This window comes from Anopheles marshallii, chromosome X (genome assembly GCF_943734725.1).
Source record: "Anopheles marshallii chromosome X, idAnoMarsDA_429_01, whole genome shotgun sequence".
NCBI classification, from domain to species: domain Eukaryota; kingdom Metazoa; phylum Arthropoda; class Insecta; order Diptera; family Culicidae; genus Anopheles; species Anopheles marshallii.
This window is the reverse complement of record NC_071325.1, coordinates 6,644,406-6,670,456: the sequence shown is the minus strand read 5'-3', so window position 1 is coordinate 6,670,456 and position 26,051 is coordinate 6,644,406. Positions and strand designations below refer to the sequence as shown.

The following is a 26,051-nucleotide window of genomic DNA, read 5'->3' as shown; positions in this document are numbered from 1 at the left end:
TATCTATCACTGGACCTTTGTATTGGTCGTTGTTCCGTGCCTTCCTTCTGTATCTTGTCCAATTTCTTCAAATGCTTCAGAACAAATGCTACGAATCGTTATGTATCAAAAGTAATTGTGCTTTTGACTACTATTCAGCTAACACAACTTTGTGAAGTAGCACAACAAGTCCGCTTGCTTGAATTAGTTCAAATGCTTACTATCCGTACTTAAGTACGTGAATAGATTGATGTAGGTAAAGACACTCTTTAGCAAATTATGAATAAAGGAACGTTTTGGATGCCTATTTGGTCTTATAGCAAATCGCCAATAACCATAATTTGCCAAAGACCATCGTTACCCACATCAAGCTATTTACGCACTCACGTACGTATAGAACCGACCGGATGCGTTATTTCAAAAAGTTGTATAAACAGTGCTTTGTAAGTGTTTACAATATCAGTTAGTTATTGCTTTAAAATATGCTAGCTGAAGCATTTGAATATTAGAAGTTAATGGCATATCTGTCGTTACGCAAGCAAAGTATCTATACTAATATCGTAAGCAATAATTAAAATTATGTCTACAAATTAATTCTTTTTTTTACAATGATTCAAGGAAAACCTGTCTTCCCTTCTAATCTTGCACCCTTGTCAGTCCAGTGCATGGGAAATAGGACTCCGAATAAGGTTTTGTTACCTTGCTACCGTACCGTACCATAACATATAAATTAGAATACGCATCGATTGATTATTAGATATCGATCTGTGACATATGCACTGGCGTTACCAACTTCTCCAACTGTGCACCCTTTAGATTGGCACCGCGCAAGTTTGCCCCCTTCAGGTTGCAACCGGTTAGATCACACGACTACGATTAAACGAAATGAAAAGATTATGAATAATTTCAGTGACAAGTGTGAGCGATCAATAAGAGATTTGTTACTATCATTACCTCCAGGTTGGCCCCGGCCATGTCCGCATCGTTCAGCGTACAGTTGCGCATGTTGGCAGATTTCAGATTGGCCACGCGCAGGCTCACGCCCTCCATCACACTACTCTCCAGTGTGGCACCCTTCAAATTAGCGCTCTCCAGACTGCAACGCGTCAGATCGCAACCTTTCAGCTTTGCACCCTGCAAATCGGCACAGGCCGCCATTACAGAGTCCAGTTTGGCACCTTCCAGATTAGCGGAACGCAGTTCCGCTCGTTCGAGACAGCAGCCAACCAGGTTGGCGTATGACAAATTGCAATTCGACAGGCACGCAAACTTAAAGTTGATGTTACGCAGATCCAGCTTCGAGAGGTTTATGCCGGACAAATTGATGCCCTGAAAGCGCAGCTCCGTCGTGTGCGAAGACGATGTGAGCGTGCGGATAAAGTCAAGTCGCGTCAGCGGCACGTCCTGCTGCTGGATTTCCTGGATCTGCTGCACCATCTGCTCCAGCCCGTAGTATCTGGCCTCCTCCAGGACGCCCTGCAGATTCACTTGCTTGTCGCACACAACACGGCCGTGCCGCAGATAGTCCAATATCGGACGGAAGTAGTACCCGCTCCGGTCGATCAGATACGCACCCTGTGCATCTTGATCCGATGGTTTCAACTGGTCCTGGGAGAACATTCGTGCGATCATACTATACGGTTCGCGGTTCGTCAACGTCAGCCGGGTTGTGGTGAAGATTTCCCCACCTACGTTCAGCATAATCCACTTGCCAGATTCCAACTGTGGTGGCCCGGTGGGCGACAGATTGCTGGTCTTCGATCTCGTGGATGGAGCAGTACGTGTCGATTTCATTTTGCGATGATTGACGAATCTGTTGGTAGAATGGTACGAATGGTAGTGTTAATATTCACGAATGAACAACAAGGGCGTATTCCAGATGCAAAAATACCACACCGATTACGGGTTCTACTTGTCTTTTTTCCTTTTTTCACCTCCAGTAGCTCTTTGTACACAAGAATCACAGCAAACTAGTTGATTTTAAAATTTCTGTCGTCTGTCGACTTTCGTTAGACATCACCTTTTATGTTTCTTTCGACAGTTCCAATGCATTTACATGCTCAGATTCATTACTGGAAAATAATCGTACCTACTCAAGGTCTATTGAATAATGAGGTCTCGCCAATGTTTTCGTTGATATCTTGGTTTTCTTGGATATCTTGGAATTTTACAGACAGATATCCTTGGCTATGCATTGGTAGATGAAAACTGTACTGGTTATTCATTTAACTCTTAATTTTGGTTAACATTTTTATGCTTTTTTGGTAATATTTTTATTGTAAAATTCACTTAAAATGTTGATCTCATGCAAGCAAAAACGAAATCGGCGCTATATTTTTCAAGCTTAAATAATGCTTAATTGTACAGTCTTTTCCCGAGTTACGCGACACTCGAGTTACGCGAATTCGAGATACGAATTATGACAGTTCGTGTAATTTTGTATGTGGTATTAAAGTTTGCATTTGTCAAATTTCAAATTTTCCAAAATAAACGTCATCTTAATTTTCATTATTATTTAAAGAGCTGCCAAAACCCTTCTGTTACAAGATCTGTAATAGAATCACTTCGGAACAAAATAGCAATAAATCATGCCTGCCTTTAATTGAAGAGAGATAAAGATGAATTAAATTGTCCATCTCCTTCTAACCTAATTCAGCACGGTTTAATTTAAAAAAGTGCTCACAGAAGACGGTGAATTTAAGCTGCTGTACGTGACGATTGTTCTAGAAGATTTTTAATGTTTTCTGTGCAGGTTTGTACTGGTTTGCCATAAATGTTCTCAATTAAAATATTTTACCATCACTCTCACATACATTTATGTCAATGTATATGATTGTTGTTCGGCGGGGCTTTAGTTCGACCACGCGAAGGAAAATATCGGTTATATATGCTTATGAATAGGATCAAAATGAACGTTGTTTCGAATTGAGTTGGATTTATGAACCCGCTCCGGAACGACCCTATCCAGCTCGCATCACTAGTACTACTCTCTCGACAAAGTCTCTCAAATTCACTTGAAATTCAAACAATAATGAATGGCTTAATAACGACTTAATAAAGAAGCGTGAATACTGTATAATAGAACAGGTATCGCTATACCAAAAATCTGTTATATATAACTTGTTATGCGACCGTGTAGGTCAATAGAATACATAAAAGAGCATCCAGACTTAACCGTAGCAAAATTTTGTTATATCATACTTGTTACGCGCAACAAAAACAAAATAGCGAAATGTTGCATCCGTACCAAAACGTGTGCTCGAATTTGGCATATTCGAGTTGTTTTGCAACGGAAATAATTTTTAAACATTATATTATTATATTATTTCAAAATAGAATGGATAGAAAACCATCCATACGGTAGAGCATTTGATAAATCTCACCGGAGAAGCGTCTAGCCTTTGCTCAGCCGCAGCATCACAGCTGAACATTATTCTCGACAGAGTCCAGCGTATGCAACTCAAAGTGTGCACGCGTGTTTTTGTCGCATGGGTTCATCACCACTCATCTCCCATTGGGTTCATCCGTGTTCGACGCTGATAGCCCCACAATTCACGGCAATGTAATGCAAACGTAATGCGGTACGCGCACATCACTATATACCAAACGTTGAGTGAAACGGACGTGTTACCCTTGTGCTGTGCATCCAAACACAACAGTTCCTAATTTGTATTCTGCGAGGTAAAAACCCTCACTCTGAAACAGTTTGCAAAGTGCGAAGTGGTGAGTTACTGTACGCACGGTTCTTGTTTTTAAATTCTACGATACTTTACCGTACTCAGAGCTACCGTTAATATCAGTGGGAAAAAGTACCAAAAAACGTAGGTATTTCGCCATTTTCTTTTTTTAGGTTAGGGAAGACTGTAAGCACAATTGGTACGCGCCGGCCGCGTGTGTATGCGTGTGGCAGTGAGCATCAGCCTCGCCTTTCCCTTTGACGTTGTGCGTTGGATGCGAAGTTGTAAAATTTATTCCTGCAATGGGTTTCTGGGTGTTTTCCTTTTTTTGCTGCGTCCATTTTAGAATCTCACTTGCGATGGGCCATGTTGGGGAATATCTTCTTTAATTAAGTAATCCTTTTTTGCCACATTCGTGCTATCCTTTTTTCTCCACCTATTGGGATTGTACCGAGTTGTTTTTTTACGTACCACGCCGCGCACAGGTGTGTGCGTGTCTTTATTTATTGGGTGGGCAATGAGTAAAAGAGATAGTGTGTGTGTGGGTAATGGGTCGTGCTGCTCTGATCTCTGCAGCCAAACAGCGTAGGAATCAGAACAATGAAAGAAAACGCTCAGTTGTAATGTTGTAAAAGGAAATGAGCATCGCCACATGTTCTGCCGCTAAATTTCTGCTCTAGCCTATATTAACGTGTCCTTCTTTCCCTCCAAATATTCCAGCGTTAGGGCCCTTGGGAGAACGGAGTGTTTAAGAAGAAGAAGAAAGGACGCACACACACATAGTGCTCTGGTGCGCTGCTAGTGCGCGTGTGTGCGTGATTGAGGTTTGGCTGGCATACAGAGGAAGCGCAGCAAACCACTCCGAAAACACCGTTTTGTGAAGGAACCGTTTTCAACTACCCCCAAAACAAAAAAAAACCGGTGCAATAAAACAGCCCCGTGTGCTGTAACGGACGAAAGCGAACAAGCGAAACTCCAAAATGGTAGCCAGCGAGGCCGAGGACGACGTCCAAAAGAATTCTCCACCGGCGACGACGGCAGCGACGACTGCGGCTACGGCTACAGCCACAGCTACGACTACGGCTACAGCTACAGCTACGGCTACGGGTGAGTATCCAGTGGGAGGATCAGGTGGAGAGGTATATGTAGCAGTGATACACAGGAATGGTATAGAAGGGAACCGCTCTATCCGGTTTGTTTGGTATTATGCAGCGTCTTGCAAACGCCTTTATTTCGTAGGGGGTAAAAGAAGGTTCCTTTCTTTGCCCATTTTCGTGGAGAAGGCAACTGCGGCAAAAACACCAACGCCGGCACACACTCATGCCTCCGAACCATGTCCCTTTTCCTTTTGCGCTTAGCCGCGCACACTGCGGAGAAGATCGGAACATTCGCTTGGTTTTTGTGACCACCCTCAGCTTTACCGAAGCACATTTTTCATCATCTGTGCAGCTCAAATATTATAACGAAAATGCTAACTTTTGTCTCTGGGAAAGGGTGGAAAACATTACGAAGAAGTAAACATAACACACAAAAACAACATGGATAAACGCGAAGGCGGCCTCGCGTTGTGTGACACATAACCGCCCCGTAGATGTGAGCCATCATCTCACCTCATCGTTACCTATTCTCATTCATCTCCGGTTTTCTCTAGCTCACCGCGCGCTAGGCAGCAAAACCACCTCCCGTCGATATCGGTGAAGTCATCTCACGCATCATCTTTGTCAGTACACCAGCAATGTGTGAAATCATTCTTATTTTCATCTCTTGTTCGCGTGGTGCCGCTGTTCGCTGGCAGCACAGGTTTTTTTTTGGGTAACCGCGCTTGCGTGTATGTGTGCCCGGAAGTGTGCTTGCATCGAAAATCGCACACACAAACACACGTGTGCACGCGAGTGCGCTATCTCTGTTCGCATTCGTGCTGTACGTTTCTACAGTTGAAATGAGACGCCGGTGAGATGTAGTCAAAACCTCATATTTACGCACACATGGTAAAGCCTGATGAATTACACTGGAGTTGCATTTGATCTACAGCGGATCTGGGACCACCGGGAGCAGTTGAAATTAGATTGGCAGTAGTTAAACTACTTATCAATCTGTGTACTACGGTTTGATGATGGTGATGTGTAAAAATAACACTTCATTAAATCGTGGCGAGAAGATTTACTGATTAGCAGTTTCCCCCTTCGGGATCGTTTATAGCTGCACATTCGTTATTAAAACAATACCGATCCGGTAGGTTCAGATTGTTTCGGTCGCAAAATATTCGCGTACAGCAGGGAGCTGCTGTACCGCAAAGTCGAACTGGATATTACACCCGTTATTCTGCACTCAATTGTCACAAACTTTATGATTTATTGTAATTGGGCGGATGCTCCTGGGTGGTATATGAGGTAGCGGCACTGGTCTTTCACACGACTTTACCGGTACTAAATCTCTCGCCGTTTCCTCAGTACAGATTACTAATCTATCCGACTACTTGGTAACTGGACATTCATCTTCTTCTATGTTACTAGAAAGAATGTATCCTCGTATGTTTATTCCAACTCTTGTTGAAACTACCAGATTCGAAGGCTTACATTCTCTCAATAGAATCAATATAGGGCGGTCTAATACTGTTGTGGGCAACAAGGGCAAACAATGACGACATGTATGGATTTTGATAGTAGCAAATGTTCCGAAGTAATCCGAGAAAGATTTTGTTTGATTTTGCTGAGAGGGAGGGACCGTGAAGTCCTCCGTGAAGGCGGCCGGATGCTTTCCTACAGCATTTTGAATTTTCATCTGACAAAGTTCGAGCCAATTTTGGCCCTTTGCCCAGATAGAACTAGAATATGCCCCGGATTGCATCTGGAATAATTATAATAACTTTTCAACCATAGTCCATGTTTTGTTTTTGAAATTCGTAATTTCGAAACACTCATGGCGACATTATTATTTTATTCCAGATGAACCGTCACGTTTATGTTGTTTAGAGATCATATCTGGACCTGTTTCTCTTTACAATCATTTAAAGTTGAAATATCAATGTTTTAAAGCTTAAACAAAATTAAATATCATAATTAATTGGACGGCCGGTGGTGTATTGGTAGCGGCGCCAATCTTTACACGACAGGACCGGTCCAAACTCCCATCCGGACAATCTCCCGTAGCAAGGAACGACCAACCGTTTACGTGGTAAAATTAAGGCTAGTAAGCCAGAAATGGCAAACATGACCAGGAAGATCATTACACCAAAAAGAGATAGAACACTTAAACAAGCGTTATTTGTCTTTACCAACAAATCATAAAAGTTGTAATAATATTTCTAAAACAAAAAAACCCGAATTTTGCGTCCGACTTTGACTGTTTGGTACTGTAGCTGCTGTTAAAGCTTGTTTTTCTTCATTTGGTGTGTTATTTTTCAATCTTGCGAGTGTAAACTCAGATCTCTAATGCATGTTGGAAGGCAACTACGAAATGTTGTTTATTTAAAAAAAAAATATTACAATATATTTAACTCGATCAAAATTAACGGTGAGTAATCGAACAGGGTTTTGTGCAGTATTTGTCGCACAACGTTAGTAGGTAAAATGGCTGATAAGTATAGAAATTGAACGGTAAGAAGAGGAAAAGCACAACGCTAAAGAAACCATTTCTCCGGTGGTTATTACTCCCGGCTTAGTGGGAAACAAACACAGCCAAACGCGCAGGCTAGACTTTTCTATTCACCTGCAACTTGATTCTCGCTGCACGGCACGCACACAGCGTAGCAAACACCATCCGTATGAACAGCGGGGGGATAAACGTACGAGTACATCACGGCTTGTCTGTGCTGCTGTTCACCCTCATAATACAGCCGTCCCTCACAACACCGTTTGCTCTTCCGCTTCCAAACCAACGCACAAAAATTAGTGATTTTGCTTGCTCGGTGTGAGAAAGCGCCCGTGAGCTGCGCCGTGAGTGACGGGATGAACACATCTCGTACGTACACGAGCGGGCGCGCGCACCTTTTTGCCGTATGGAAGATGCATCTCACGCGTGCGCGCGTGCTCCTCATCATGGTCCACAACTTATACGATGCATGCCGTCCCGGTCACGCGCGCGCAGCAAAATGGTTGCAAATGGACAGGCAGCGGTCGCGCGCGCATGGAACGGAGCAGCACAAAAAGGTGTGTGAGTGTTGGATGATGCGAATAGTGAAATCGTTCATAAAATTGCTCCCAATGTGTGTCGGTGGTGGCTTATCTGGTTAATTTTGCTGCGTGCAAGAAATAAGCGAGATTTACCTTAAACAGTTTTGACATAATTCTTTCATTTTTGTTGCAAAACAGAAACGAAACATATTACTGTTTATTGGTTTTAGAAGAGCAAACACACCGCTGCAAAGTGTTTTAAACCACCACCGAAACTGCTTGCCTGTGCTGGGGCATGCGGTGTACAGCGTTCTGCAGAGGTTGCGATGAGATCATTTCATCGATCGTCACCGTCAGCACCTTACCCTTTCTCCCTAATCGAATGACATGGTTTTTGCTTTCTTGCGATCGAAACTCAGCTCCGATGAAACCAACGAACGCAAAACGCGAGGAAACAGAATGCTTCAAGACACGGTCATCTATTTCTTTCACGCGCATTCCCTTGGTGTGTGTGGTACGTGATGATGGGTATGCACGCCCCGGCATCGTATAAGGACATCCACATTCCGATTACGATTACTCCGCAATTGTTTCTCGCTGGTTTCTTCGCGCATCGCTGCTAAACAACCCCCCAAACCACCACGATGTGTGCAGGTGGAAAACGAAGATACAACACACAAATGCATCACCCCGAAAATAGCGCAACCATCAATGGCCGCGCGGTTGTATAGCGTGGGTTGTGTTTGTGGAGTAACTGTAACCCTCCATCATCCTACAACGTTCGTCGTACTCTATTTGCTCTTCCATGGGTTGTTTTTTTCCTTCCCTACTTTGTACGGTGCTTATGTCCAGCCCAGATTTCCTATAGGTGTTCACCGTTACTACCCCACTTTCTTTCAATATTGATTGCGCGAGACGTTATTCGCTATTTTATCACATGCGGAATGCATCATTCGCACCCATATCTATTCAAAGTTCCGCAAGTTCCTTGGCCCACCAAGTTTACGACCAAAAAAATTATATCGCTGATGCTGCTCGTTATGGTGCAGCGTAATCTAACGTTCTCTCTTTATTAACTTTTTGTTTTAGCACGAGAACTTGTCGCATGCAATGGAAAGGAAAACTTCCCCGTCTAATCAAATTTCGAAACGTATACAAAAATTAAAAACTGAAGACGCTAGAGTCGCTCCTCTACCATGACCAAACCTCCGCAGATGTTGTGGTTTGCAAAAACCATTTAGTTTGTTGGCCAGAACGATTATAACAGTAAAGTGGTGTTTATTAGGGATATGTACCACGTGAAGTAGGAGGAGCTCTGGAATACAAGAAGGTGTTAGGTGAAGGTGCTTTTGAGCTTTTCGATGCTCGTGTTGCAGCTTGACAACTCATCATATTTCACCGCAAAAATACTTAAATCAAAAGCCATTACATATATCATATGGGACATGAACACGATGCATCATTTATGTCACCTTAATCTTGTTAATCTATATTACTAAAGCAGTTTATTAGGTTATGTTTTTCGTCCAAACTTTGCTATTTGTCTAATCTCTTTTCTTTACAATGTCTACAGCTATTAACCGATTAGTATTGTTTTAGTGAGCGCGTGTGTGCGCTTCTGTGTATTTCTGTGGTGGAGGAAAAAAAACTACTGTGACACCACCACATCTAACTACACCTGGTTCTCGTCCATCAATCTGCAATCAAAACTCTGACCACCGTCTAATTATGCTTCTCGCTTCAAAAGTCCGATCCGTGCGGAGTTCGTCAATCAACAACACTCATCCATCAAACGCCTAATGTACACGGCAGAGAAAACACACCTTCGCACACACGCATACTAACTACAATACAAAATCTAGAAATGGCTAAAGCATTTTCTTGAGTTACCATTGAAGTGAGGGATAACATTCTTGTTTACCACCACGTTAGCCACCAAATTCCGGAGCTCCCATATAGGGTGGTTTCGATCCTTATAATGGAACTGTTCAATCACGTAGGCGAATTTTTCAAACAAGTAGTGGGCATTGCAATCGCGCTGTGGAAGTTTGCAATCGTATAGTGGAATCTTGCATACAGTCAGAGGATGTTCATAACGCAGCTGTGGATTGTTAACGAACTTTCTGTAGAAGAGACTTCTTCTTTATCCGCAACAACAACCTCAAGAGGTCTAGGACTGCCATTTCTGGTTTGCTGTGACTTTATTTATCCGTAACTGAATAGTCAGTACTGGGTACGGGGGATTGGTCTGGTCCGTTCGCGTGAAGACCGTTGCCGTTACCATTATGCCACCGGGCCGTTCCAATTGCATAGACTCCCAATTTAAAAATTTACGATCACACGCATAAGTGGTGTCCAAAAATCTGCTTGTTGTACCTAGACGGTGAACTCCTATCGGACATAACAATGTGAGCGCAAAGAGAAGCTTCGATTGTGTCCCGATTTGTTCGATTTCCACATGTTCTTCTTTTGGGCCAGTATTCTAAATTACTTATTAATCCTTTACATTTTGAAACCATTTCCCTCTCTGAACTTCCTTTGCTTTTACATTGGAGTGCAGTCGCGTTAGTTTTGAATGATCTAATTGAAAACTATGAATGTATTGTCATTTACAGATATATATATTTAGTGATAATATTTTAACAGTAATTTATTAAAGTAATTTAAATGTTTGAGTCAAGCTTCGGTAAATGCTAATTTGTGATGGTAAAGGGGTAGGGAAACCATCTCACAAAGGATAACCGTTTCGCGACTGTCGCGATTTGACATTCAGACAGGATATCTATGATACGATTCAGGCTATCGATGACATTTCAGACTAATTGTTCTTGTTTTTTCCTTTTTCCCTTTTTCTCTTTCTGGACAAACACCGCGCAGAGAATAATGAAGACACCGCACCATCGAAACTATTCTACCGGATGGAGGTATGGGGATCGATGAAACCCCTTTTTCCGCAAGGCTCAAACCTAAGCCGTTACGTAAACAGAAAAATACCTCTCTTTCCGGAAGCGGAACAGACGGCTGAACGGCTCGCCGAAACTCCCGAGTTTAAAGATGCGAGTAAGAAACAGCAAAAACTCAACTGGTCCACCTTAAACCTAATCGCGTTCGTCATATTTGCGTCTTTCTTTTTTTTTTTTAGAAAATATTAAAGTGAACATCGATATGGCGCAGGAATCGGTTAAGCTGCAGGTGCTGAAGGCGAACAAAACGCTGTTCGTTGCACCGTCGCAAAAGTCCGACTACCTGTACGCGAAGATTAAGCTGCCGACCAGCCTAGAGGAGATCCCACTGGTACAACAAAGGCGTATCGTCAAGATGTTGGCCGGAGAGGAAACGTACGAGGAGCTGGGTGCGTAAACCTACATTAATTCCCGGACCCGTTCGTATAGGGTCGTTTTTTTTTTTTGTTTCGACACATGATTATTTTCGCAATCCCTAAAACTTACCTTTAATTTCACCCTGTGCAGGAGGTTACAAATGATCGTGACATTTTTTAAATTTTATAGTCAACTGTGTTATCTTTTTGGTTTTGTGATTTGTTCTGTGTGTGTTCCACGGTCACGGTTCACGGTCCCTTCAAAACAATCCAAATACGAACGCCGATTTGGCGTATCATTTAAGATAATTTTAAGAATATTTTCACGACGCAGTGTTTGGATGAAAATTAAGTCAACACCTCTGGTTGCCAGTGCAATTAATTGCAGAGTTGAAATTGCGTAGTTCCATATACGCAGTTGACATTTAATTTTTGGCAGATTTTGGTGAGATTGAATTGTAGGTTAGGTGTAATAAAAACATATTAAGCTAGTTGATGATGCACTTGGTGATAGTAATGTAACACGTCTTTATCTGTTGTTGCAATGGTGTTGGTGAGATAAGTGCAGTTGGGATTTTGCAGCAAAATCGCCTACTGTTTACAAACACCACACCGCCACAAGCGTGCAATCCGGTTGCATAAACTACTTTATCAGCAACCGAAATGTGAAACGGACGTGTAATGTTTGTATTTTGTTTCACTCAACAGGCATCGATCAGACCGAACCACTGGACATGGTTGTGGTCGGTTGCGTGGCTGTATCGGAGCGTGGCCAGCGCATCGGTAAGGGCAACGGGTACGTTGACCTAGAGATTGGCATACTGCACAGCCTGGGTGTGATAACGCCGAAAACGGTAATCGCCACCACGGTCGCAGACGAGCAGGTGTACCAAGAGCTGCCGACGGACCTGTTCCAGAACTATGACTTCACCGTTGACCTGATCGTAACGCCGACCCGTGTGATCCGCGTGGATCCGAGGCCGGATCCGCGCGCGATCGGCGTGCAATGGGGTTTGCTTTCCTCCCGCCGGCTAGAAGTGGTACGGGTGCTCAAAAAGCTAAAGGAGCGACTGGAAAAGGAGGGTCAACATATTGAGCTGAAGGACGAAGACACGGATGTGGAAAGCTTCGCCAAGCGGCGCACGCGCGGTAATGGCAGTGGTGGCGGCCGTCAACAGGATCGGCGCCGCCAGCAGTACCGTCGCCGCCGCTCGACACGCAATAGCAACACCGACGGCCAAAATGACACGAAGGGCGGCAACGGGGAGCAGCAGGGTGGGACCGAGAATGGTGCCGGTTCGGGAATGGCATACTACAACAGCCCGCGCGGGCCAAGGCGCATCCGTAAACCACGCGTTCCCCGACACAAAACGTCCCACAGCCCAGACGAGGATACTTACGAAAAATACCACAAGCTGCCGCCACAGCAGCGGAAGCGTCGCAAGCAGGGCATTCGGGGACGTGATGCCGAGTACAAATACGGTCGTGGTAAAGATGATGATGAGCCCATCCCCGACAAAAACCGTTTAAAGCTAACAGCGGAGGATGTTGAAATGCGCATACAGAAGCCCTTTCTGGATGCCGTCCGCATACGGGTCTCGAACATGTTCTCGGTCCCATTCAAGGAGTTTAAGGAGGAGCTGCGCAACCGGGACTGCTATCCGGCTAAAATTAACCAGAGCCGCAACGGCCGGTGTGTGCTAATCTTCCCGAAGTGCGAAAACGTCGAGGAGCAGGCGCAGGCGGACGAGCTGCTGCAGAAGCTGGCCGATATGCGCATCACGGTGCCGCAGAAGTACGGCACTGAGCTGAAGCAGATCGAGCTCAAGTGCGAGCTGCAGCAGAAGCCGGCGAACGATACGGTGTTGAAGCCGGACGAAAAGACGAATCTGACCAAAATCGCGTACACGGTGCAACGTGAAGCGAAGCGGGTACTTCAACGTTGCGAGAAGCTAACGACCGACACGAACGATCCGAACGCACCGGCGGTGACGAACGTGGCGGAGCTTGTCGCTAAGATACGGACCGCGGCACTGCTCGTGGCAGAAGCGGTCACGGCGGCCAGCAAGAACACGGACACGGTGCTGGAGCAGATGAAACCCATCGTCGAGGATGAGAGTAGCAGGGAAAACACGCAGCTGTTCGAGCATATCAAGGTGATGCACATGGTAAACTCGGATGCGCTTGCTGTGGCAGCGAAAGTGGAAGCGACGGTAGCCGCATTATCGCTGGAAGTACCAACCGACCCGTCGAACGTGGACGAGAATGGAGCGGTAAAGGCGGAAGCGACCGATGCATCGAAGGTGGAGGAAGCAGCCGGCGCCACAGTCGCCGAACCGCTTCCATCGAAGGAAGCGGTGACCGGTGCCACCGCCGCCGAACCGCTTCCATCGAAGGATGCGGTGGCCGACGCCACCGTCACCGAACCGCTTCCGTCGAAGGAAACGGTGACCGCGGTGAGCAGTGCGGTACAGGAGGCTGTCTTTGCGACGGTGGCCGTCGCGTTTGCCGTCCGCAAATTGTACGAGATCGCCCCACCGAAACAGATAACCGTCGACGTGGCTACGGAGAAGAAGCTGACGCGCATGTTCGGTGCCCAACTTCCCGAGGTGCCTTCCTAACTTACACACGCTAACCCAACACCTCCGCTAAACCCCTTAAAACCTCTACCCGCATTGAGGCGCGAAAAGGGCGCAAACGTGCATGGCAGTATCGCACACTCTTCCGCCCGATGCAAAGGATTTGCGCGGAATGAGGTGTGAACTGTGCAATGCAATTATTTTCATTATACCACCTATTTTCTCCCGCATTACACCTGCTTTGGTGTGTGTGTGTGTGTGCAGATTATTTTTTATTGTTGGTTGCAATTTGGCGCTTTTTTGACAATTTTCCACCAAAAAACGTAGTCGGCGTGCGTATTTTTACGCTCGAGCGATTACCGCTGCCTAATTCACCCTTTCATGTTGGTTTTCCTGTTTTTTTTGTTAATATTATACTTTTGTTTGTTTGTCTTCAAACACTACATGTATTTTTTTTTTCTAACGACACGCGCGCGTTTGCGTGATTGAACGAGAAATGGGCCTATTGTTGAGATTTGTGCGAGAATAGTGTACGAACGATTGTCCTTTCCTGTGTGACTTCTTTCTTTTATTTTGTACTTTTTGTAATAGCACTACTTTTTGTAATATGTAAAGTGACACGCAAAGCAAAGATTTGTTTTGCTTGTATTTTCTATTTAATTTTGTGTTTGTTTTTCTGTCTCTCACTTTTGAAATGGATAAATGCGGAAATGGAAACGATAAAATTGAACAGAAGCGATAATAATGCGCAACTCGAAGGGACATATAAGATAAGAACAGCAACCCGTAAAAGATAGGAGTTTTGAAGTAACCTTTGTTTAGGACACACCACGGTTTGTCTCATATTTATGCGGAACGAAATGATATGAAATTGGTTTATGAATAGTGAAACTTACACAACGCGACAACAGAACGTATGCACGCAAGCAGCGATGCTCGGAACATGCATATATGGCGAAGTATATATATATATATAAATATATATGATTAGATATATGTATGTAAAATGTACAACTCAAAAAGGAGGACGAAAAATTGTGTGTGGGTGCGAAACCATTTGACAGGTTTACGCTGGTCTGCTAACTCCCAATGCATGCGTCTACGGGGGAGAAGGGGGGCGGTGGTGGGGAAGCAGGAAAGCTTTTCGACTGCGGGGGAGAGTTTATTTTTTGTTTGTTTGGGCGAAGGGGGTAACAACGCCAGTAGTAGCAGTAGTGCACCACAGTAAAGCACCCACCCACCTACTCATGGGGAGAGAAGGGTAGTGGTGGAGAATCCCCGCTAATAATTATAATAATACACCCGAGAAATAACAGTGCAGACTCCTAGGGGCGCTAGATGGGAAGGCATAAACGAAGATATACATCCAAATGTGACACTAACCACCATTTTTTTTTTTTTGTTGTTGCGCGCCCGTTTCTACGATAAAAAATCTTCATCGTCCATCCCCCAGTGTATAATGAAAAAATGGAATAAATTTGAAGTCTAACACTCTTTTTTTCATAATCTCTTTTTTTTGTCTCTATTCTTATGTGTGTGTTTGTGTACTCGACGTATACGTTCGATTAGGCATTTCTTCGTTGTTTTCGATATCTGCAACTAGGGGCGCAAGTCTACAGTTGAGCAGCATCTTGCAGTGATGTAGAAACAAGATTAAGGCCTGGGGTCGTCACTCCACTCATTGAGTAGTTATATTTGATATATCAAAATGTCAAATATCAATGCGAATCAATGAACAATGGACGACCGAACCGACAATCAACAATCGAACTATTAGACCGTGTAGAATTGATAAAAATGCGAATTCAGATAAAGAACCTCCACAAATAATTAGATAATTCCTAGAATTTAGAGGAAGATTGGTTTTGGATATGTTTACTACTACTCCTCCTACTATAGAAATAACTACGTTTCGATGCAATTAGTAAACTTTATTTAAAGCCGTTAAAAAGCGCACGTGATTTCTTGGATTCGTTTCCCCGGTAGCGGAAACGTTTCCGTTTCGAATGGTAGTGACTAGTATTCGACGGTTCAATGATTCCAATTATTTTCTTTTGCGCCAAAAATGGGCAGTCGTCTCTATTTTTTTGGTGTAACGACCTGCGTAGGTCATGCTTGGCATATCTGGCGCACTAGACGTTTTAGATTCAGAAGTCATTGTAGGTAAAATAGGTCTCGTCATACAGCCGTCCGGCCTCGATGGATCGTCCGATCCATTGCACGCGTAAAAGCTTCGGTAGGACGCTTTTATTCGTACCGGTCACCGTGTCAATCCATTCTTCCACCTCAAGCACCTCGACCGGCGACGCCACAAACACGTACCTGACCGGACCGGGTTCCGTATCGCGCAACCACTGGCCACCGTGCATCACGAACCGCAACATTGCACGCTGTGCCCGGTACGCGTCCACACCCACCAAAGCTTCGTCCTCGCCCGTCCTTAGCACCGGACCGTCCCGGTTCTGGTAGAGCCGTGCGTTAACACCCCGAAACAAACGCCTCCTTGTCGCTTGCCGCACACCCAACAGGGTCGCCTCGGCCCGTACCGTTTCCAAACCGGTCAGCTGGGACGTCATCGGTCCTTGCTCACCGTCCCCGGTCATGCGGCGAAGCAACGCGCCAAAGGTTGTAGGTGTGGTGGGACGCGTGTATGAGTCACCGTAGCGATCGTACTGCTCGGTCAGCTTCATCCGGGTCGTTTCCGTTGCGGCGAGTATATCCTCCGGCCGGAACGGTTCCAACCGGCCGTCCAGCCCGGCCCGTAACAACCAACCGTCCTGCACCACATCCCACCGGCCCGTTTCCATGTACTTGCGCACCTTGAACGTTACCCGGCCGGCAACGATGGCGTACGTGTCCGGGCTGGGGTTAGCAACAGCGCGGCCACCGTGCCGTCGCACCAACCTTTCCAACGCATCGATCGACGGTGCGCCGGTCTGTGTGCCGACGCTCATCACACACACATCCCGACCCTGCAGCATCCCATCCGGCAAGGGTGATACGTCCCGGTGGTCCGCGATCAACGTTCGCTCCACCGTTATCACACGTTTCCTACCGGACTTTGTTTGTTTTACCGGTGCGGGTGCATTTAAATCCTCCAGCGTTACGTGCCGCTTGGCAAGCTTTGTCGCTTTGCGCGTGTCCGTTTGTACCGCACTGCCAGCAGTGTTGGTGCCGAGCTGCTGTAACTCCTCCAGCGTACACACCTCGTCCGGCAGCTTATCGGCACGCGTGGTAACGATGCGCGGGAAGCGTATCGTAAAACCGGCCCCATACGAATCACTCCGTACCAGCTCGGAACCTTTCAGCTGCAGCACGATCGAGTTGGTGGGCGTAATCCACACATCGGGCTGGGTGCGACCACAGTGCAATCCTTCGAGCGGTTCTGTCCGCCAGTGTGGTCGTAGGGATTGGTTAAGCTGTTGCCATTCGGCCACTCCGAGCCCCATCGAAACCTTCGCCACCGAGACGTACTCACCGGGACCGCGAGCCACACCGACCAGCAATGCGTTCACGTACGTTCGGCGCATATTGTAAAAACCGCCTAGCACGAGCAGATCAAAGTCCACCACCAGTCCGTCGATGTAGTCGGGTTTGATCTTGTACCAACCGGTGCCAGCCCGTCGATTCGGTTGGTACAGTGCGTCCTCACGCTTCAACACCACACCCTCCTGCTGCGCATCGATGGCCGCATTAATTAGCTCGATCAGATGGTCCTCATCACGTACCCGCTCCCGATGGCAATGTTTTACAAACCCGAACTGTTCCCGTATCACGTTCGTTAGTAGTCGGGCCCGTTCGGCGTACGGTACGCTGGTAAGCGAACGTCCATTATGGTAAAGCACATCGTACACGCAAAAGCATGGTCGAAGATTTGCATTGCCCGGTCGGAGTGCTTTTACGTCCGTCCCATCACACTTATCCCGATAGCGAAGATCACGCCGATCGAACACCATCATCTCACCGTCCAAGATGATGTCACGGGTGGATGGAGCGAGCAGTGTTGCGAGCATGGGTGTCAATGTACCACTCACCTGATCCGGCGTCTGACCGAACGCTTCACTGTAGTCGTGCCCGTTCCTGGAGTAGTACCGAAACGAAGTTCCATCCCAGTGCACCTGGAACCGCTCCCCGTCCATCTTTGTCTCGAGCCAGTACGTATCCTTACGCAACAACTCACCAACCTGACGAAGTTCCACTCGCTGGCACAGCATCGGACGGATAAAGTGTGTTAGCAGCACCACACCACCACTACCAGCTGCAGTTTCCATCGCTTCTGGTGCCTTCGTTTCGATCAGCTGCACCATCTGTTTCAAATCACTGGCACCATCGTACAGCGTCGGTGCGTTCGGGTGGTACAGCTGTAATATACGACGGTTGCTCACGCCTAGTCGCAAATTCTTCAGTACTATCCGCACCAGCCACCGCTGATCGAGTGGACTGCCCCGTTCAATCAATGTCACCAGCGCATCGCGCGCTGCCACCACTCGACCACCTTCACCGATCGCATCCAGCCGGCTATTTACATCACCGACGGTCAGATCACCGTCAGCCGGACAACGACCATGCAGCAATGGTGCTAACCGTTCCGCCAAATCATTACCCGTTCCCAACAACTGCTGCACTTTTTCATTGCGCCGATCGAGCCCGAGTGCACGAATGTACGCCTCGGCCAGGGTTCGTTCACGCAAACCGTACGCCTTCCGTTCACGGTCCATGCCAGGCAGCAGCAGCCGTAACCATGGGTAGATTGAAGGTTGATTTCCCTACAAGTGGAAACTTCATGTCAGTAAAACCTTCACCAAGATAAGCCAATACCAATAACCTTACCACATCCCCAAACGATTGACGGTAGCGTTCAAAGTCTTGGAAAAACTTTCGCATCACCGTTTCCTTCACGTGCAGCGGTGATTGGCGAACCTTCTCCAACAGGGAGCTTAGCTCACTGAACGATTCCTGCTTTACGCTCATCTGAAAGCGTTTTCTTTTCCGGAACCGTCCAGGACCGTGGGTTAATAACTTTCGTAAAAACAAACAATACTAAATCAAACCTTCACAAGAATAAATTGAAGCGCACGATGGTACTTACCGAGAAGGAAATAATGGTGCAATCCAGCGATTAGAGTACACTTTTATATGTGCTGACATTGCCGGATGATAAATGCTGGCGTACTTGTAAATACAGGACAAATCGTGGAGCTGTATTTTGTTTTATTTATCAGCTGAGAAGCTGTCAACAAGTGTAGGTTGCAATGACAGCTGCATTTAAGTTTTTGTACAATCGGAAAACAAAACGTTTTCGTTTTTTAACTAACTACGACATGTATTGGAGTATTTTCAGGAAAATAACCTTAATTCGGTCGTAAAATTTCTTACCTTCAAATAGGTTAATTAAAAAAAACTGAAAAGTTTACTCTTACAGTATCGAATCTATCATTCTAAACGGCGGCAGACAGCAGAAAACATTTGCTTTCAAAACAAACCACCATCTGCAGCTAAAGTCAGGTGACCAATAAGCAGGAAATCCCAAAGGTAGGCGAAAAACCAACCGTGCCGAAAACAGCTGAACTCGTGTACATAAATAAAACGCACACCGCAACATGCCACCGGAACCGAAGGAAACAAGCCCGCGCCAGGATAATACGAACGATGACCAGCAGACGGAATCGACTGATGAAAACGAAACACCCGCCAACGGAGAGGAAGAGATCGATCTGGAAGATGCAACCGAAGGTAAGCAGATCCTATTTTATGTTTCTAGTCCCCTTGTACTTACCTTGCTATATCTTTCCTCCAATCACCACAATCGATGCAGAAATTTTGGAACTAAACAATCGATTGGATTCGCTGAGCACGGTACTGGACAGTATCGAGCAGCAGAATGATGATCTGCGGGCACAGATTCTACTCCTGCTCGATTCGCAACGGGAGACGCTAAAATCGTTCAAGGAGGAAAATAGCCGCATGGCTGCAAAAGGCGCGGAACCATCCGACAGTGATGAACCGATGCATCAGAGTTAAAGGTTTCCCGCACCGCGCACGCAGCGTGGGAGACGAGTGGAAAAGCGGGATTTTGTTGGGCTAATCATTCCTGTACTGTTTTTGTTTATTTTTACTATCACCTAACATTGATTTATGTCTGATTGGACGGAAAATAAATGTAGAAAGTTATTAAAGACAGCGAGTTTTGTTAACATTATGCAGTGTAGCAAAATTCTGTCCTCACTTCTTTTCTACAGGATGCATGCAAAAGAACGAATAAAAAAGTGAATAGAACATTGTTTACAAAACTTTCCACTTCACAGCTGATGAAGCTTTTGACAGTTAGCCCTTTGTAAAACAGAGCTGGCAGTGGTTGGCAAACTGCTTGGGACAGTTCTGCCAAAAAAAGTATTGAATTTAAAATTTTATGAACAAAAAATCGTACTCGATACTTAATTGTAGTGTTTATTATTGCAATGTACAATTTCGAATTGAATGGACAATTAGAGCTTATCTACAGTTCGTTGCACCTTCAACTTCAACTATTGCTTACCACTGGGATAGGGTATTCAACTTGCTACAAAAGCTTGAACATAGCAAATGTGTTACATGCGTTACTAGAGCTTTTAGAAACGGAGCTTTTCCATATGAAAAAGGTGACTTGGTGAGACCGTTACAACGCAGTGAACGATCAACCGTGAAATAGGTTCATTGAAATCGTAACTCGATAACATCACCATTTTAGAAAATTTATCAATAGAAAATACTACCACCACTGCATACATACAAAACAACAAGTCTTTCATGGTACATGATTCGGTCTGGAACTCTTTTATCCAACAAGAAGCCACTAGCAAACAAACTCCCCGAACAAAAGAAACACCCCAGAGCCCTCCCCCTCCCATCCCCTCCCTTCCCTTCAAAACGATATCGTTGACCGAATGCGTGGGGCAAACCGTTGGCTAATTAACTGATAAGCTCTGCAGCAGGATGAGCATAACCGGGCTGTTGTCGCGTGATGCCACACAAACGTCACTGCAGGACGCGCGCCGCTTATCGTGCGCCAATCTTTTTATCCTTCGCGCACGGTAAGGGCCGCGTGATGCGCGGCACTGCTATGCTGTTATGTTTGCACCGTCAGGAATGTGGTTTGCCTGTTTATCATGCCGGTGTTTTGCGTATTTTTCGGGGCCTGGCCTTGTTAGGCCGAATGACTAGGCACAAGGGTCTGGGAAAGTTACGGCGACATACGGGCGCGACATACTTTGTTATTGCGGTTGGTTGCTCATTGTTGCGCAGCAGGACTCATGTTTTTTTTTGATAAACACGATAGTTGTTGTGTTGTCTTCCCAGTACTTCTTGGGGTGGATGTCTAAATGCTTAGAAGACGCTGCTTGATCCTGTTGCAGATCATCCCTTCGATCTGATTTCTGATGAGATTTTATTCAAAAAACAAAAACATCAAACGAAATGATCTTATGCTACGGGTAGTCATGGTGCGGCCGAGTTTCCGGAACGTTCTGGAACGAAGCGGCTTTGTTGGGGAGGACATCGCGTGACAACCCTTGCGCGTCTTTGTTGCCTGCGCTTACGATCGCACCGACCAGCAATTACGCCCAATCAAAGTGATCTTCGCGCTCAATGAACAGGCAACAGTATGTACACTGTGTGTGTGTGTGTGTGTGTATGAGGGGCAGGAGGGAGGAACCCCGAAGAATCGGCGCCCTTTTTGCGCATAATATATGCGGAGATGTCGTCCGAAACGAGGTTAGGTGACGGCTCTTCCACGCGCATCGGCATGCCGCCGATCGGCACTTGATTGGCCGTTGCGGTTGAGTCGAGCCCTCCGTGAGTTACGCGCGGCTACGTGTGTGCGTGGACGTCCCGTACGCACACATGAGCGACAACGAGCAAACAACGGCAAAAACACACAATTTATCGAGCAAGATCAACTTGTTTACGCGATATTTTCATTTTCTTGTGATGTTCGTGTGTGTGTTTGGAGGGAGGGAGGAAGGGAGGAATCAATCAGGGACGTACAGTAAAGAATAAGGTCTGCCTCAGAGTCAAAGTGGAGGAAAAGGCCGTCGCCGTCAAGATATTGCCGAAGGTCTTCAGCATCCCTCTAGCGTACACTGTGGACGAGAACGTTATCATTGGGGGGAGGGGAAAGGCGCTGGAATACATGGAAGAAGCGGGAGGGGAAACAGCACGAACGCTGATTGGTGGATGCGATTTGGGCTCGACCGAAACCGGTTCCGTATCGGTGTCGCACCGCACCGCACACGGTGATATCGTCGCCTTGCGCTGGTGATGGTAGTTCGCCTTTACGTCACAGCAGTGCGCGCGCACCGTCTGCGCCACCCATCAAAACCCACCCTGGCCACACACGGCAGACAAGTGGGCGAACCCTGCAAAACCGGGTTGTGGTACGGACGTGGACGCGAACCCCCGACCTAAAAACACCTGCCAGCGTTATCCCGTATCCACGTCATCGGCACCGCGCTCGGGTATCTTCCGTCGCAAGCCACCCTTTACACGCGCAAAGATCCGTGCCACGGAGGCGTTTTGGCCTACCGTGCGCCTCCATCGATACTTCCAAACCGTGCCGGGGCGGCGCATGTGCGATAACCTTTACTGATTGGCGTGTACCGCCACGTCGCGAAGGCAGGGTCCGCCGTGGCGGCCTCACCGCCGTCGGCGGCCTGACGGGGCCCGTTGCCAAATTTGCACAGTTGGGATGATAAAAGTGCCTTCCACGTGCCCAAACGGCAAAACCAACACGCAGAGAACACTCGACCATTGCAAAAACCATTGAGAGCGAATTGTTTGCACAGCGCCAGCGAAACCACAAAAAAAAACACATCCGAAAGGTTAGAAAAAGAAGGTAAAATGGCACCGCGAAAAGACCTTGAGCGAACCATGTTCGGCAGTTCGGTGAAGAAATGAACGAAAAGAAAAAGAGCAGCTGGTCGCCATATTGCTTTTATTACAATTTGAATGTTTTATGAGTGGTCGTAAAAACAAAGCAGCACGAGATATTGGGCAAACGAGGCAGGGTGAATCGGTTAAATATTGGCAGAGATAGTGACGGTCCAGTGCGGTGCGCCCTCTGCCGGTTGCGGCACGAAACGTAACCGGATCCGTGCTAGAACCGGCCGACTGTAGCGGCGCGTGGAGAGAATGGAAGCTGCCGAATGCGGAACCAGGCTGCGTCTGAAGAAGAGAATTTTTTGTTGCTTCTTCTTCTCTTTTTTTGGTGATGAAGCATGATGGAGGAGGAAAGTGCAGGAAGGGGAGTGGCAGGTTCGCAAAGAAGGAGTAGGCTGTCTCCTACTCTTCCCCACCGTTCTACTCCCCACGCCGTCATGTGTACCGTGCGATATACAAAAGTAAGACGCAATTTCGACTGATCCTACCCCGAAATTATATAAGCAGGTGGGGAGAAGGGTGACGGAGGAGGAGGAGGAAGTTGGAATGCGAATGAACAAGACCGATAGAGGATGCGGTGTGTTGGGGAACGGCAACTGGAGGAAAGCGAATTTTGGGGTCCGCTCTAACCACACACACATACACAGCCGCGCAACGCTGCACCATCTCTGGAGGCGTCTCTATCGCTGGTTCGTAGCCCGTTAGCGACACTCGTTCCCGACAGCAGAAATTCACCACTTGCCGCACGCACTCACACACCCGCACCGGCTGATTCTGGTCAGGGGCCCATTCCGTCCGAACGTTGCGAAGTGTGTGTGTGTGCTATGGGGCAACAGAGACGGGCCCCTTCACCAAACAATTTGTGTGGCGAAATAATTTTGTTTCTTTGCCACAGTAAACGTGCGCTTTGTTCTTTTTTGTATGTCTTTGTTGTTTTTTTTTTTTTTGGGACGATGTTCGAGACGGCCGTGATGGATGGTGGCCGTTTTGGTACACCTTATCGAGGGACCCTTGCCAGTGATCCCGCTTTTCGGGTCGCGAAAAAGAAAGTAAATCATCCAACAACAGGCTGGCGGTTGATGATATGCGTTATTTTGTTTGTTTGTTTTGTTGCGGTTGCTTCTAAAACTTGTCTGGATTGCGCTTAATCTCCGCTACTTTCATCATCCTGCCACAGTTTCGGTGCGGGTCAGTGTCAACGACCATGCCCGGTATAGATTTGGAGAGCTTGCAGAGATGCTATTTATAGCGCGTGATCACAATTTGGAGAGTTCCAGTGTCTGGAGAATTCCATTTAAGAATCTATATCCAATGTCCATAGAACCCTAATGTCCAAAGGCAGAATATTGGAATCGTTAGTCTAAGTTTCGGGAAGTCTTCAAAGACTTCTATTTAAAGAAGCAGATCACTATTTGGATACCCTTTTCTTCTATATCCAATATCCATAGACTTCTAATGTCCAGGAACAGAAATTGGACATGTCAATGTCAGTTTCAGGAATTCTTTGAAGACTTCTATTTAAAGAAGCACATCACTATTTGGATACCCTTTTCTTCTATATCCATCCATCCATCTATATCCAACCTCCATAGACTTCTAATGTCCTGGAGCACAAATTGGACATGTCAGTCTAAGTTTCGGGAAGTCTTCAAAGACTTCTATTGAAAGAAGCAGATCACTATTTGGATACCCTTTTCTTCTATATCCATCCATCCATCTATATCGAATATTCATTGACTTCTACTGTCCAGGAGTAGAAATTGGACATGTCAGTCTCAGTTTCAGGAATTCTTTAAAGAATTCTATTCAAAGAAGCACATCACGATTTGGATACACTTCTCTTCTATATCCATCCTTCTATCTAAATCCTATCTCCATAGATTTCTAATGTCCAGGAGCATAAATTGGACATGTCAGTCTCAGTTTCAGGAATTCTTTAAAGAATTCTATTTAAAGAAGCAGATCACTATTTGGATACCCTTTTCTTTTGTTAAGATCATTGTTACCATTGTTCAATGTCCAGGAAACAACCATCTCAAGGAGCATTCTTGAGAATTCTGTTCTCTAAATATATTCTCCAAATTGTGACATGGAGAATTAAAACCACCTGTAAATTCTAATGTGATTACGTTCGACGCTCAATGCTATTGCAATTCGTGCCTCAGTGCATTCCATGCGGCAGGTTTGAGCGAGATAAAGATCTTATTTCCGGGGCACTGTACTTGTCGCAACGGTGCCCACGAGCTAGTATTCTTGTTGTTGTAGCAACCCGTACACCCGGTTCAGGGAGGTGTGATCTCGCCATGGTAATAAGGAAGGAAGTGATACGAGATGCCTGTTGATATTAATGGCGACCTGAGGGGGGTTGCCCTTTTTCCCACCGTTCAACCACATTAACGACAGCACAGGACTGTTGCAGGTCTGGCAGGGTGGTGGGCACGCGGGAAAGAAACGTGTGGTGCAATCTGATCCGAACCGAATCGATCCGATTCGCCTTCCAGCGGTTGTTTGTTTGTGCATCTGGGCAACCACTGTACCGGATTCAAGGCGAGCAAAGGGTTAGATTTCTGTACGTGCGAAAAGTTCCGCAGGTTACATCAGGACGACCTCCGGCAGGGGTGTTGGATCATCCTAGGAAAAGGAAGCTTGTGTCGCTACCGTTCCGTTCGCTTGTTTGTCAGCCAGCCAGTCGTCCATGTCTGGTTTCGATCGGGGTGAGAGCGTTTCGTGTTTGTTGCTTTCGAGCGAGCACGGTTGTTTGCTCCTGTTGCTTTCCCAACACCCATCGCACCATACCGTGCGTCATGGGCACTGTGCGCGGCTGTGTGCGCTGGACGCGAAGGATGCTGCGCGTCACGGTGTTTTGCGCTAGATGTGCAAAACACGTCTCAACAACTACCGCTCAATGCCATTTACATTAAGCGGGTTATTGTGCGTCCAGATTGGTCATTCGGTGTGTGCGCCGGAAATTGCAAGCAATGCAGTGGATAAGCTTAAACGTCAATCCAAGATCATCTCCACAGTTGGAAGAAACGGTAATACTCTTACCGTCCTTCAAAGCAGCATCTCTCTACGTGTTTTGTTTCGATTGCCGATGGAGATGATGCACTTCTCGTTAGAAATCCCCTAAATGATGCCACTCAACCAAACAAAATTAAACCACATGACATATTCGTCCGAAACTAAACCAAATCATGCGGATGATTAACAATCGCACGCTTAGCTAGATTAAGCCGATCGTAGAGATGGCTAGAATAAAGCTGACAAACAAAACTTCCTCACCCAACAAGTAATTACGTCAGCGGAAAACAATCGGTTCTGTGCGGTACAGCCGCGCACGCCTGATGTCGGTGGCGTCGACAGCAACGCATCGCCAGCACGGGTTTACCACGAGGTACTGCGTAACGCCGCAGAGCGTTACTGCGCGCTACTTGCACGCTGTTTTTGTCCCAATACGGTTGTTTACGTCGAG

At 46.3% G+C, this 26,051-nt stretch overlaps 4 protein-coding genes across 4 annotated transcripts; 2 read left to right on the top strand and 2 right to left on the bottom strand.

Moving 5' to 3' along the window:
* Positions 1-732: 732 nt before the first annotated feature.
* LOC128709431 (BTB/POZ domain-containing protein KCTD9) lies at positions 733-1,683 on the bottom strand. Its single transcript, XM_053804429.1, has 2 exons — positions 934-1,683; positions 733-849 (listed from the first exon to the last, which is right to left on the bottom strand). Exons 1-2 carry the CDS (start codon positions 1,678-1,680, stop codon positions 733-735), a joined length of 864 nt encoding a protein of 287 aa, XP_053660404.1. The 5' UTR covers positions 1,681-1,683.
* Positions 1,684-4,636: 2,953 nt separating this feature from the next.
* On the top strand, positions 4,637-13,708 carry LOC128718471 (uncharacterized). Its single transcript, XM_053812096.1, has 4 exons — positions 4,637-4,693; positions 10,648-10,828; positions 10,911-11,120; positions 11,796-13,708. Exons 1-4 carry the CDS (start codon positions 4,637-4,639, stop codon positions 13,706-13,708), a joined length of 2,361 nt encoding a protein of 786 aa, XP_053668071.1.
* A 2,105-nt stretch (positions 13,709-15,813) lies between these two features.
* LOC128718448 (DNA ligase 4-like) lies at positions 15,814-18,637 on the bottom strand. The gene is made up of 2 exons (XM_053812075.1): positions 18,497-18,637; positions 15,814-18,432 (listed from the first exon to the last, which is right to left on the bottom strand). The coding sequence occupies exons 1-2, from the start codon at positions 18,635-18,637 to the stop codon at positions 15,814-15,816; spliced, it is 2,760 nt and encodes a 919-aa protein (XP_053668050.1).
* A 629-nt stretch (positions 18,638-19,266) lies between these two features.
* On the top strand, positions 19,267-19,687 carry LOC128711713 (UPF0184 protein AAEL002161). Its single transcript, XM_053806598.1, has 2 exons — positions 19,267-19,399; positions 19,482-19,687. The coding sequence occupies exons 1-2, from the start codon at positions 19,267-19,269 to the stop codon at positions 19,685-19,687; spliced, it is 339 nt and encodes a 112-aa protein (XP_053662573.1).
* Positions 19,688-26,051: the final 6,364 nt, after the last annotated feature.